The sequence below is a fragment of the Cervus canadensis genome, chromosome 14, assembly GCF_019320065.1.
Source record: "Cervus canadensis isolate Bull #8, Minnesota chromosome 14, ASM1932006v1, whole genome shotgun sequence".
NCBI lineage: Eukaryota > Metazoa > Chordata > Mammalia > Artiodactyla > Cervidae > Cervus > Cervus canadensis.
Genome location: NC_057399.1, coordinates 3760609 through 3774512, shown reverse-complemented (window position 1 = coordinate 3774512; position 13904 = coordinate 3760609). Strand labels below are relative to the sequence as shown.

Genomic DNA, 13904 nt, shown 5'->3' with positions numbered 1-13904 from the left:
CCAGAAGCAAGAGGGGTTTCTGTGCTTGAGGTGGGTGGGCTTTCTCCCAACCGCTCAGCCTACTGTGAGCCTCCTTCTCCCGAGAGCCCAGCACGGAGGCCCAAGGCTTAGAGGGGGCATGGTCTGAGACATCGGGACAGAATCTTCCTGGAAGAATGGTTAAGAGTGGTGAGTCCTCACTCCACTATTTACTAGCTGTGTGGCCTTGGGTTGGTTACTTACACTCTCTGTGCCCCAGTTTCCTCATTTCTAAAACAAGGATCATAGGGTCTACCTCTCTCTTTATACCCAATAAATATTGATTGATTATGAAGCTCTATTCAGTTCAGACTGTCACAGGATCAGAGTTGTTGGCCAGAAGTTTGGGGCGGGTGGGAGGGAAGAACAGGTGGAGCCCAGGGAATGCAAGGAAGCTATTCTGTAACACTGCTTGACAGCATGGGAGTATACATAGGTCTCCACCCACAAAACACAGGGCAAAGAGTGGATCCTAAGGTAAAACTGTATGCTAAGTTGCTTTAGATGTGTCCGACTCTTTGCGACCTCATGGACTGTAGCCCACCAGGCTCCACTGTCCAAGAATACTGGAGTGGATTGCCATGCCCTCCTCCAGGGTATCCAACCCAGGGATCAAACTCATGTCTCTCACATCTCCTGCACTGGCAGACGGGTTCTTTACCACTGAGCTACCTGAGAAGCCACACAGGTAAACTATGGATTTCAGTTAATAATAATGTGTCAGTACTGGCTCCTCAGTCCTTACAAATGTATAGCCACGACTGCAAGATGTTAACAATAGGGGAAGTTTGGGGTGGGGCAGGATGAGGGGTTAAATAGGAATTCTCTATACTTTTATTTTTCTGTAAAGAAGTAAAATCTAGCATAAGCAAAACAAAAACATGACAAATGGCGAGCTTCAGTGAACAGTGCGGAGCCCGGAGCGTTCCTCGGTGTTACCATCGCCGAGTCACCTGTTTATGCTCCCGCTCCAGGGACCCAGAGCCCAGGGCTTGTTCGCCTCCCTTGCAGGCGCCATTGCTGAGCAAAACCCCCCTTCCCCCCATCACCCAGCTCAGACCTGGAGGCTGAGGATGTCTGAGGTGAGAGCGCCACCTGCTGCTGCTGCTCCAGCTGCCCTAAGAGGCAGTGACGGCGCCCCGGTCTTGGGGCTGGGGTCCTAGATTTCCTCCTGAAACCCAGGGCCGTCTGCGAGTCCCTCGAGGCACCACCCATGCAGCCACGAATGGCACGTGTGCGCTGTCCAGGCTCGTCGCCAAAAACGACACGGGAAACGTCAGGTCTCGCGACTTTATTTCCGAGAAGTCCCAGAGTGCCGAGCGCGGTCCGGGTCAGGTGAGAGCCGCGGGACTCGAGTCGCCGGTGGTTTCTTGTTTCCGGTGCCAGCACAGGGAGCCTTCTGTGACGTGATGACGGACTCTGAGGAGGGTGCCGGGCACTACCCTGAACTTTTCACCGGGGCATCCTCGTGAGGAACATGCGAGGTAGGTTCTGTCGTGGTTCGTCTCCTCTGTGCCAGCGTGAAGGTGAAGGCACGACGAGGCTAAGTCGCCCAGGGGCGCACAACCGGACAGGTGTGGCGCTGCGATTGCATCCCGCTCCAAAGGCCAGGCCGCGACCCAGCCGCCTCTAGTTTCCTCGTCTGAGAAATGGGCGTGCGGACATCTCCCCGCCTTCCAGTGCCTCTGGGGCCGAGGCCAGACCGCTCTGCACGCGGGCCTAGGGCTGCAGCTCGTACTGGCCCTCGGTGGCCGTGTGGAAGTCCTCGAGCACCGACTGCAGGAACTCGAAGGTGGGCCGCTCCTCCGGCCGGCTGCGCCAGCACTCGGCGATGATGCCGTTGTACAGCTCAGGTGGGCACGAGTCTGGGCGCGGCATGCGGTAGCCGCGCTCCAGGTTGCGGATGACCTCGGGGTTGCTCATCCCTGGAGGTGGAAGGGACGTGGCTGAGGACCGGCGGGGCATCCACCGGCGTCTCTGCCCTCTCAGCCCGGTTGGTGCCACCTTCACGCATCCCTCTATGTACTTTTCATTGCTTCCAGAACAGTGTAGATGATCTCAGTGCGGGGCAGTTCCTCCTGGATGGGGTGCTACCTGCTTACCTGGGACTGTTGGGCACACAGGTGAGCATCACTCACCAAGCATGTGCTTGGTGAACAGGCCCCAGCCCCTCCCAGGGGCTGCTAAGGGCCCAAGCCCTTCAGATCGGCCTGGGGGTTGGCTCTCAGGATGGAGGTTTGGGGGCTGTACCCATGGTGTAAGGCCAAGGGAGGGACCACTTGGCCACTCAACTGAGGGCAAACTAATTGGAAGAAACTTGAATTCAGACCCCGACCTTAACTGAATTCCAGATTTGTGGGCTCACTGACCTCTGCCAGATGCATGGGACACAGTCCTGTTTCCAAGAGCAATGCTGAGGGCAGGGAGGGCAGCCCCGCCCCCACAGCGGCACACCTGGCTTTCAGTTTCAACCGTGGGGCTCTATTCTGACACGCAGGTGGGCAGCCCCAGACCCTGCGGGTGAGACATCTGCCATCATAGCTGTCTCTGGACGGCCCTGAGCTGGGAGGGTCGCTGCAGGACGCAGCCGCCTACCTGGGTAGGGCACACGCCCATAAGTGACAATTTCCATCAGGAGGATTCCAAATGACCACACGTCTGCTTTGATGGTGAACACCCCAAAATGGATGGCCTCTGGGGCGGTCCACTTGATGGGGAACTTGGCCCCTGCAAGAAAAGCCATGAGCAGCTTCGTGAGGCCATGAATGACTTCCTCCACACCCCGCAACTCCTTGCTCTTTCTCCCCCAGCCCCTACCCTGCCTGGGGATGCCTGGGTCACTATCAGACAGAAGTGCGTCCAGGGAGTCATTCAGACCCACAGGACACGTGACCAGGAATGTGAAGACCCTGGGGGTCCACGGCACCAAAGGGCAAATACCACCCCCCTCGCCCGCTTTGTGTCTGCCTGAATTGGCTTCACTGGGCGACCAGCGTGTGTTTTTACCTGAGACTGAACAGTTTGTTTCCACCTCCCATTAGCCTTGTTTACTAACAGGAACCCATGACTGGGACAAATCATTTAACTTGTCCTTGCCTTAGTTGGGATCCCCTGCTGGCTCAGACAGTAAAGAATCTGCCTCAAGTGCAGGACACCTGGGTTCAATCCCTGGGTCAGGAAGATCCCTTGGAGAAGGGAATAGCTACCCACTCCAGTATTCTTGCCTGGGAAATCCCATGGACAGAGGAGGCTGGTGGGCTATAGTCCATGGGGTTGCAAAGAGTCAGGTACAACTGACTAACACTTTCACTTTACTGCCTTAGTTAATCCTTTCCTGCAAAAGGGAAGTGGTAACACGTGACTCATGTACCTCCTAGGGTGACAGTGAGGAAGGAGTTCAAATCCTGCAGCCCTGGATGACGTCCACAGCAGGCTGCATGGCCCAGCCCTTGATCACCTGCACCTTCCCTAGCTTTCTCGCCTGAAGTTCCCTCAATGAATGGGACAGATAATCCATTTCCCGTATCAACTGATGAATATGTTCACTAATATCACTCACTTGCTTAATGAAATGTATTTTGAGCGCCTCAAATCCTCTTGAAAAGAGGATTTTGCCTAAGTTTTTACAAAGTAAAGCAAAGCACCTGTAGCAACCCCAATTCAGGTATTAGGTTTTTGCTGCTCATACTTTGGGTTTTCCAGGTGGCATTAATGGTAAAGAACCCACCTGCCAATGCAGGAGATGTAAGAGATGCATGTTCCATCCCCAGGTTGGGAAGATCCCCTGAAGGAGGAAATGGCAACCCATTCCAGTATTCTTGCCTGGAGAATCCCATGGACAGAGGAGCCTGGTGGGCTACAAGTCCATGGGGTCAAAAAGAGTTGGACATGACTGAAGTGACTGAGCAGGCAGGCCATTAGAGTAGTGTTTTCTAAAGCCTGCTCTGTGAACCCCTGGTTCTATGAGAGGTTCACAGAACCTTCGTGAAAGAAGTTTCTGGGGTTCCAATGACTTCGGGAGACACAACGTGAAACATATGTGCCCTGTTCCTCAGCTGCACGCCTTCTCAGTGCCTTTACTATGCTGCTCTGGGCTGGGAACCTCCGAGAGAGGACTCAGAGAATGGGTGGTACCTCTAAGCCTACTCTCTCACATAGTCACTCCTCCTGAGGCACCTGTGCTCTGCAAAGCACGTCAGGGACATGCTGAACTAGCCGGGAGCAAGGTCAGACTCGCACGGCAAGACGTCCACGGGGGGCTGGGGAGCTGTGTGCTGCTCACCCTCCTGGGCGGTGTATTCATTGTCGATGATCCGGGCCAAGCCGAAGTCGCCGATTTTGCAGCACAAGGCCTCAGACACCAGGATGTTGGCCGCTCTCAGGTCCCGGTGGATTGAATTCATCTGCTCGATGTACGCCATTCCTTCTGCAATCTGAGGGAGGGGGCCCCACAGTGAAGGCCAGCCTCCCGCAGGGGGAGAAAGGACTTTAGGCCGCCCTGTGCATCAGAGCCTGACATCAGAGACAGGCGGGGTGACAGGACGGGGGAGCTGCCGCGTGGCTGCAAAGTGGGGCACACGGGCTGCGGCTGGAGGGGAGCTTTGCCCTTCATGCTGTGGAGCAGGATAAGGAGCACCCAGAAGGCAGAGTGTGCATGCGTGTGTGAATGCTTGTATACAGAGCGAGGCATTTGCGTGACCAGAATGTGTTTTAGAAGCTGTTCACCTGGAAGGTTCTGACTTTCTGCTTTCCTAACCTTCAGATTCTTGGCCACATCTACTTATAAACTTATTTATTTGCAGAGTACATCATGAGAAATGCTGGGCTGGATGAAGCACAAGCTGGAATCAAGATTGCCGGGAGAAATATCAATAACCTCAGATATGCAGATGACACCACCCTTATGGCAGAAAGTGAAGAAGAACTAAAGAGCCTCTTGATGAAAGTGAAAGAGGAGAGTGAAAAAGTTGGCTTAAAGCTCAACATTCAGAAAACTAAGATCATGGCATCTGGTCCCATCACTTCATGGCAAATAGATGGGGAAACAGTGGAAACAGTGACAGACTATTATTTTGAGCTCCAAAATCACTGCAGATGGTGACCACAGCCATGAAATTAAAAGACACTTGCTCCTTGGAAGAAAAGTTATGACCAACCTAGACAGCATATTAAAAAGCAGAGACATTACTTTGCCAAGAAAGGTCCATCTAGTCAAAGCAATGGTTTTCCAGTGGTCATGCATGGATGTGAGGGTTGGACTATAATGAAAGCTGAGCGCCGAAGAGTGGATGCTTTTGAACTGAGTGTTGGAGAAGACTCTTAAGAGTCCCTTGGACTGCAAGGAGATCCAACCAGTCCATCCTGAAGGAAAACAGTCCTGAATATTCTTTGGAAGGACTGATGCTGAAGCTGAAACTCCAATACTTTGACCACCTGATGGAAAGAACTAACTCATTAGGAAAGACCCTGATGCTGGGAAAGATTGAGGGCAGGAGGAGAAGGGGACGACAGAAGATGAGATGGCTGGACGGCATCACTGTCTCGATGGACATGAATTTGAGTAAACTCCATGAGTTGGTGATGGACAGGGAAGCCTGGCCTGCTGCAGTCCATGGGGTCGCAGAGTCGGACACGATTGAGCGACTGAACTGAACTGAACTTATAACTCAGGTGACTTTTCATATCGTTTGCCTCTAGGGGACCCAAGATTTCCCAGAGGATTGACGGAGACCATTGCCAGAGAGTGAGAAAAGGAAAAGAAAGGGAAAAAAGGGAATGGGCAGGCTTATCACTGAGTTGTGGTTTGAAACCAGTTACCAGGCTTAGTTTTCCGAGACCACCTCACCATCCTGTTCAACCCAGCCTGTGCGCACCTCAGTGGAAAAAAGGGGGTGGAAAAAAGGCACGGTGACCTCAGTTCCTGCCCTGATACTAATAGCAGATAACGACTTGGAGGGGGGTGGGGGTGGTGTGGGATAGGGGAGGGTGCCTCCCTCCAACAGGATGTGTGTGTGTGTTTCTGTGTCTCACGGGCTGACCACAGACCAGAGCTTTTCTTCTGAGAGTTCCAGTTTTAACAGACACACACCCAGGGCCACCAGATGTGCTTTGCTGCCAGTTAGAGTCCTCAGCTAAAATCCCCCGGGAGGAACGTTTCCCTCCCCTTCATTTTGCTCTTCGCCTCATGATGTCTGAGTCTCCAGAAGGCATTGATGGGCACCCTCTGAGGACGGAGGAGGTCACCACAAAGTGCTGACCTGCCATATGACGTGGAATTCGTGGGAACTCTCTGGGTTCCCCACACCGTCCTTTCTTCCTCTGGTCCTCACCAATAGAACCTTCATGGCTGCCTAGGAGACAGACTACATTTCCCAAGCTCCTTTGCAGCTAGGTGCGGGCAGGTGACAGGTGGCCAGGGGGCTGGGAGAGCAAGTGTAGTGAGTGACTTCCAGCAGTTGGCTCTAAGGGAGGGGGTGCGGTTTGCCCCCTCCCTCCCACTTCTTCTTCCTGGCTGAGGAGGACAAGATGCTAAAGCATGAGCAGGTCCCTGGGTGGGCAGATGATCTGTTAAGACCCCAGTGGGTGGAAGAAACCTGGGTCCCTGTGACTCTGAGGGGCATCTCCACTGCCTGCCCCAGACTGCCCGCCTCTGGTGCTGACACATTGAAACTATGACGACTTGGGCCTTCTGTCTGTCACAGCCCAGCCTAAATCTAACCGACAGCCTCCAAAGAGTTGATCTCGCTGAGCCACAGGGGCAGAGGACAGGGCCCAGGGGCCTGGATCACTGCATTTGGCGCTCACGAACCTGGGCCGACATGTCAATCAGCCTTGAGAGGGACAGTCGGCTACCTTCATCTGTCTTCAGGAAATCCAGCAGGCAGCCTGAGGAAAGAGAAGTTGTAGCTGAACTTCCACTGGGTGACCCGACCCTGGCCGGGCCAGCCTCTCAGGGTGTGGGCTGCTGCCCATCTGGGCGGGAAGTGGGTGGCACTCTTTCAGGCCTCTTGTACCCACAGAACAAACCACCCACGGCTGCAGGTGCCTCTGCTCTACAGAAACTTCATCTCAGCCCTCACAGCTCCCAAGAGGCGCTGATCTGCTGCCAGCTGCTCGGAGGGCATCAGGTCTCGGTCAGGGTCAAGGTCACACAGTCAAGGAACTGCTCATTCCCTGCATGACATTACAAAGCATCTTCTGCCCCCCTCACCCCTCACCCTTTGTTGGCGGACATTCTGCCTCCGAAGATGCAAGAAATCACCAGAATTACGGAGACTTATCTCCTGGAGTCGGTACAGGGGACAGACCGCCTCTTTGGTATCTAAGAGCGGGGGACTGCTCACCTGAGGGGTGGCTAAGAGGTGAGCAAGGGAGCCACATGCCTCCAGCTCAATGTAGGACCCCTTCATGGCACCCTTTAAGGAACAGACAGCATTTTAGGATCCGACAGGAATCAGGGTGCAGTCAGGGTCATAGGAGGGGTGAGAAGGATTCCTCAGGCCCCAGTAGAGAATGGCCATACTCTGGACCTCAGTGGCCGTCTCACCAACCTCTCATCATCTGTGTTCATAGGGTTGTAAAAGGTCTCCTGGACTAGAACTGTCTCTGGACGCCCAGCCTACTATTCTTTTGACTTTGCTGCCCTCTGTCCACCCCAGGGGGTGCCAAGCAGTCCTGGGCACAGGAGGGTCCCTGCAAAGATGCTGGTTCAGGGTCTCCTGAGTTATGGAAACTCCTCTATAAGGACCACTTGGCTGTCTTGTTCTCATCATCCTTCACTCTGCCCCCACCCATGCGTGTGGAACACCCTAGATCTGCAGGATGTTGGCTGATTGATCCAGCTCATGCCTCAGTGGTCCCCTGCAGAGGTCCCCCAGCCAGGCAAACTCACAGAGCAGATCAGCCTTATCCTTCTCGGCGACCCCAAGCCTGGACTCCCACCCTCAAGCCTCCCTGCCTCTGTCTGAGGGATGCAGCCCTGGGCAGGGCCCTACCTCTGGCCATGTACTCAGTCACGATGTAGATGGGTTCCTTGGTGACCACAGCGTAGAGACGGACCAGCCTCTCATGCTGGAGAGTTTTCATCAGGTTGGCCTCACCCAGGAAGGCCTCTGGAGACATGGTTCCCTCCTTCAAGGTCTTGATGGCCACCTTGATGTTGTTTTTATAATAACCTGAGGCCCGGGGACAGAAGAAGATGAAGAGGATTTCAGAGAATGTGGAGGTGGGGGGAGGTGAAACCTTAACCAAAATCTATGTAAGCTTCCAGGAGCCATCCCTGTTCTATATAGATGGGGCACTGAGGCCAGAGCCCCACCCCCTAGAAGTGGTCCTGGGCTGGAATTACAGCTCCTGATGGTGACGGATGTGCCCGCTTACGTAGAAGGATTCGAGCCTGTCCCAGCCTCCTCTGCTAGACAGGAACCCCGGGCAGTTATGGAAATTACCCAGCCTGGGAAGGGGGCTGTTTCACCTCCTGGTCCCTACAACCAAGTCTGGGGTGTGTCCCTTTTGTCCGCCTATCCCTACATAATGAGTCTCTCTGACCACTTGATAGCTTCAGTGTGGCAGTAAGCATCACAGCCCGTGGCAGAATCATAGAGGAGGCAGAGGTGGCTGGGGCCTCCGTCCCCCTCTCTGTGCCTTGTGATGTTCATTTCCAGATCCTTACAGCACCTGCACACACCCCTAACCGCCCCCGCCCCCCCCCAGTCCATTAGGTCCCTGTCTACACTGAAGTGAAAAGATAAGTCAGGACTCAGACTTGCAAGGAGCCAGGGGAAGCTCCTGCCAGGGGTGCCCCAGGCATCAGTCCTGGATGCCGGAGGAATCAGGGAGGCAGCAGGACCCCACCTGAAATCATGCCACAGAGACACGGACCTTTCCAGGGATAAAATAAAGCATCTTTTATATTCTGATCACACGCTGGTAAGCAGAAGAGCGGCCATTCACTGTAATTGAAGGTGAGGCCACAGGGGCTGGGAAGTTAAGGGACAGGCTATTCTCACAGCTGCATGTGGTGACTTTGTTATCAGGGTCCTGGAGCCCCTGGTTCAGCTCTCCCCATGGTTAACATGCTGTTTCCACCCAGTGAGACAAAGCTAAGACGAGCTAGCCAGGCTCCTCTTCCAGGTCACACAGGAGTCAATGGCAAAGGCAGCTTTGGGTAGTGAAGAAGGAAGGCGGGAATGGGCTGGGGTGGGGACAGGGGGAGAGCTGCATTCTACCCCTGCTTCATCACCATGTTAGAACAGCCGAGGGCAGGTGACTTCAGTGTTCTGTGCTTGCATTACCCCGTCTGTAAAGTGGGTATATGGCCCCAGTCCCTTCCCCTCCACAAGCCTCTGTGGGAAGTACGACGCCCTGTGCAGGTCCCGAGCCTTCTGTGCTCTAGGACGCAGGGCAGTGGGTGAGCGACTCCCGGAGTACCACATACTCACCCATCCAGACTTCACCAAACTGCCCGGACCCAAGCTTCCTGACCAGCTTGAGAGACTGCCGGGGGATTTCCCACTCATCCTGGGCCCAGGGGTTCTGGGGGGCCAGGCTCACACAGGGCTGGGTCAGCCTCTGGCACAACCCGTCCCCTTTCTCTGCATTAGGAAAGAAGAGATGAGCTGGAGGTCACAAGCATAGACAGATGTGTGGAGACCATATAGATCATGAGCGCTATATCACTCCCAGCTGTGTCCCTGCTCCTCCTTGACAGCCCCACATCCACCCCAAGTTCAGTGTGCACAAGGGCACACACACACACACACACTCAGCTCTCTACATTTGTTTTACATAAAATAAGCTTAGCATGCTATCATTGTCCTGCTGTCTCTAAGACTGAAAATACTTGCTATTCTCCATGTGGTCACAGCCAACCTACAGGATCAGGGACATCATTATGTTGACAGTTATCAACACCTTGGGTCCAGCCTTGGGATAATCCTCCACCCCTCCGCCAAAATAGCACCAATGATTCATGCGATCTTGAGAACTCAGTGATGGAGAGACATGAGGGCTCCTCTGGTACAGCCCACCCCTCTATCAGATGCCCCCCTCTTACTAGAATAGTGCTGCACCAGAGCCTGAAGAGTGGGGAAGGTGTTCCGGGGGGAGATGTAATAGCCGCCTTCATCCAGGGAGCGGATCTTATAGTGTTTGATCACCTCCCCCTGCGTGGTCACATCCTTCACAGACAGAGAAAAGGCACCTAGAGAGTTAACAAAGACACACGCGTGAGAAGTAAGACACAAAGAGGGAAAACCAGGATTGGGATTTGGGCTTCATTTCAAGGCCTTGGAAAAGTGTTGTTAGTCGCTCAGTCGTGTCCGACTCTTTTGAGACTCCATGGATTGTAGCCCTCCAGGCTCCTCTGTCCATGAAATTCTTCAGGCAAGAATACTGGAGTACGTAGCCATTCCCTTCTGCAGGGGATCTTCCTGACCCAGAGATCAAACCCAGGTCTCCTGCATTGCAGGCAAGTTCCGCCAATTCTGCTTTCCATTTTGACCATCATCAGTTACCTTTTTCTTAATCTCACCCTCCACCCTCCTGAAAGCCTTTCCTATCAGCTCATTCTAACTCTGTCCTTTGCATTCCTCCTCAAACCTCCTAAAACTGCTCCAGAACTCTGGAGCAGGCAGAATGCTCTCTTAGCCATCAGGCTGTTCTCCTACTTGGGCACCTGGGACTTGAGGACCCTTTGCCCTGGAATATTGAGAAATATAGTTTTTGGAGGGACTAAGAGATTGACTCACTCATTCATTCCTTCATTCCACTGAAAGATTGACTCTGCCCCACATGCAATAGCAAATTACAACCCAAAGCACTCCTGTCCATGGGGAAGAGCATAATAAGACACAACCCAGGGCTTCTGTTCACATCCATACATACATCTACGTATTCTGTTTTCTAGGCTAATGTTTCCTGCAGTCAGAGGTTGCAGATGCCAAGGGTTAAGAGCAATTTAGGAGGCAACAATTTCCAGCTGAGAAAATTTTTTTCCATGAACTTGATATTTCTATAAGGCGCCTCTGTTCAGCTATCTGGGTGCCACATGCTTCCACTTTTACTTGCTAAATGAGAAACCTGAGGCCCCGAAGGGGGATGTCGCTTGCCCCAGGGCCCTTGGCTGATCAGCGATCAGCTTGGGGGCTCCCGTGACCGTACTAAAGGCGCGCCTACCGCGGGCAGTACCACCCTCCGCCACCAGGTGTCAGGCTCGGACACCTCTTGTCCTGGGCGTGGGCGCTTGATTTTTGCCCAGCGCTGTTCGTCTTCCGGCGTCTTTCCTCCCTTATCAGACTATCACCCCATCTCAAATCCCTTCTCCCCTACCTTGGCCATTGCGCCTGTCTCATCGCCCACCTGCAAAAGGATGTGGAGAGGCCGCGCGTCCTGTGACGTGTCTTACCGCTGACATCCCGCCCCTCGTATCCTACCCCAGCCCAACCTGCACGCTGCAAAGTGTCTTCCCAACTTCGCCCCTGGTGAGTGCAGCAAGCCCGGGTATCACAGGAGAGTGGCGCTAGTGAGTACATTCATCCACGCTCCGCCCTAGTGAGGAAAAGAGCTATCTTCTCCACTCCCTCGGCTGTTCCCTGCTTGTGATGGCTCCAGATCAGCCAAGGAGACCCGAGTCTCTTCCTCCAGTGCCACGGGAGCTCTTATTTAGGGCCTCTCTGCCGTGTGGGCTCCTCTCAGGGCCCGTCCCTAATATCTTTTTACAATTTGGCATTCCCTCTTCTTAAAGCGGATCTCAATCCTTCCTGTTCACAACATCTGGATCCCCTGTCCTGCCTCCACCCTGCGGCTGGAATGAGCTGGGACGCGGGGCTGGGCTCCCAGAGACTGAGATTTTCGTAAAGGCCACCTGTCCTTGAACTGGGAAACTAGTCAGTTCTAACATACATACCAGTAAAATTAGTCTCGAGAAGCTAAGGGATGTCCTGGAGACCTCTTAGGTTAGAAGTCGCTGCCCGCCTTCTGGGAGCAGTGTTCCTTCCCGCCTGAAGAGGCTTTGGATTTCCGCGGAATGTGTGCGCATGTGTATAGAGGTGCTGTATACTTGCGCGGGGTCTTCTAGCCCCTGCTCCAACTGGCCAATCCCAGCCTGGACTAGTTGTGGGGTGGGGGGGCAAGGACAGGAGGAGACACCCCACCTTTAGAGATCCTTTCCTCCTTCACACTGAGGTTGGGGTGGCTTTCTCTCCAGAGGGCCCCTTAGCAACAGGCAGCCATTAAAACATCATTTCCTGGTGAAATGACGTGATGTCTGGCATTTGCTTCAAAGTAATGGGGGTGGGGATGTACATGAAATCAGATTAGCTGGGTTGATTATTGTTGAAGCTGGGTGTTGAGTACAGGGGTTCCATTTACTATTTGCTTTACTTGTGTATATGTTTGAAATATTCTACAGCAAACAAAACATCTAGTCATCTTCACCCTGCTTGGCAAGTTCTCCTCCATCCGCCCAGTGTTAGGTCTGTTTGACACATTTTAGAGCTTGTGAAAATGTTCAGAGCCTCTCAGATGATTGGGCCCTGATGCTTGTTCACTGTTGGTCTCGAATGAGTCACTTCTTCCCTCAGTTTTCCCATCTTTCAAATGGGGATATTGGCCCAGTATCTCAAAGATGGAAGGCTAGAGGCAAACCTACCAGGAAGCATATGCCTCAAGGTTCATAGCAGTACCTTTATAACAGCCCCAAACTGGAAACAGCCCCAATTCCACCGTATGGAGAAAGAACTTATGGAATATTCATATCCTGGATTCTGTTTAGCTGTCAAAGTGAACAGATTATTGCTGTTGCCTCAGCCGTGCAAATGCATCTGTGATGGATGGAATTGTGTCCCCCCATCCCTGCTAATTCCTGTGTTCAAGTCCTGTACCCCAGTGATGTGACTATCTTTGGAAATAGGGTCTTTAAAGGGGCGGTCACATTACTGAGGTGGGTCCTGATCCAACGCAACTGGTGTCCTTACAAGAGGGGATGAGGACACAGACAGATGCAGAGGATGGCCACATGGGGACACAGAGAGAAGACGGCCGCCTGCAAGCTGGGGAGAGAGGCCCCGGGGAACCAGCCCTGCTGACCCTCGACCGTCGATCTCTGGCCTCTGGAACTGTGGGAAAGCACAGGTCTGCTATTTAAGCCTCTCAGTTCCTGTACTTTACTACAGAAGGCCTAGCAAACAAATACAGAATTTTACAAGGTCGAGTGAAAGGAATAAGACACAAAAACGAAAATGGCTCGATCCCACTTGTATAATAAAGGTGAGAAACAGACAAAACATGGGTGGTAAAACTATAAAGAAAGGCAAGAAAGGGCTTCCATCAAGGTCAGGATAGTGGTGGCTTCTCTGGGGGTGGGAAGGTGAATCAGGAAGGGGTACCAGTGGGGCAGTGAGAGGGGCTCTGGGCATCTGGAATATTCTTGCTCTTGTGGTTACACAGATGTTCACTTATTCTAACTCTATGTTTATAATTCTGCTCTTGTTCATAATTTATGCAATATTTAGATGTGTTTTATATTTGATGGCCAAAAGCACTTTAAGAAGGAAAGGCAGAAAACTAATGACAGAGAAAGAGAAAACCCAGTGACCGGAGGGCGGTGGCAGAAACATTCCACTCGGTCAGTGGGTTTAGGTCTAGGAGTCCCCCCAGTTCTCATGATCACTACCCGCTTCTTTTTCATTCCATGCTGTGCCCCAAACTTCTGCTGCCTCCTAGGCTCTTGCAAGTGTCTGAGTCACAGCCTCTGACTGAGATGATCTCTGAAGATTCTTTCAGCTCCCAAATCCTTTGATTCCAGATGGGTCACCCCCCTCTTCCGCCCCTGCCAGCTTCAGCGCTCCTGCTGACCCAAGCCGTGTGAGACCAGCCCGCAGTGGCTG

General features: G+C 53.1%; 1 protein-coding gene across 4 annotated transcripts in view; it reads right to left on the bottom strand.

The window, feature by feature from the left end:
* Positions 1-1294: 1294 nt before the first annotated feature.
* Positions 1295-13904, bottom strand: part of BLK (BLK proto-oncogene, Src family tyrosine kinase) — a 51336-nt gene continuing 38726 nt past the window's right edge. For all 4 annotated transcript variants that reach the window (XM_043487073.1, XM_043487075.1, XM_043487072.1 and 1 more), the window contains exons 7-13: positions 10073-10219; positions 9459-9611; positions 8013-8192; positions 6827-6903; positions 4301-4451; positions 2614-2745; positions 1295-1943 (exon numbers count right to left, since the gene is read on the bottom strand). In XM_043487073.1, coding sequence (XP_043343008.1) covers positions 1738-1943; positions 2614-2745; positions 4301-4451; positions 6827-6903; positions 8013-8192; positions 9459-9611; positions 10073-10219 — 1046 coding nt within the window. In that variant the 3' untranslated portion in view covers positions 1295-1737. The remainder of the gene's footprint in view (positions 1944-2613; positions 2746-4300; positions 4452-6826; positions 6904-8012; positions 8193-9458; positions 9612-10072; positions 10220-13904) is intronic.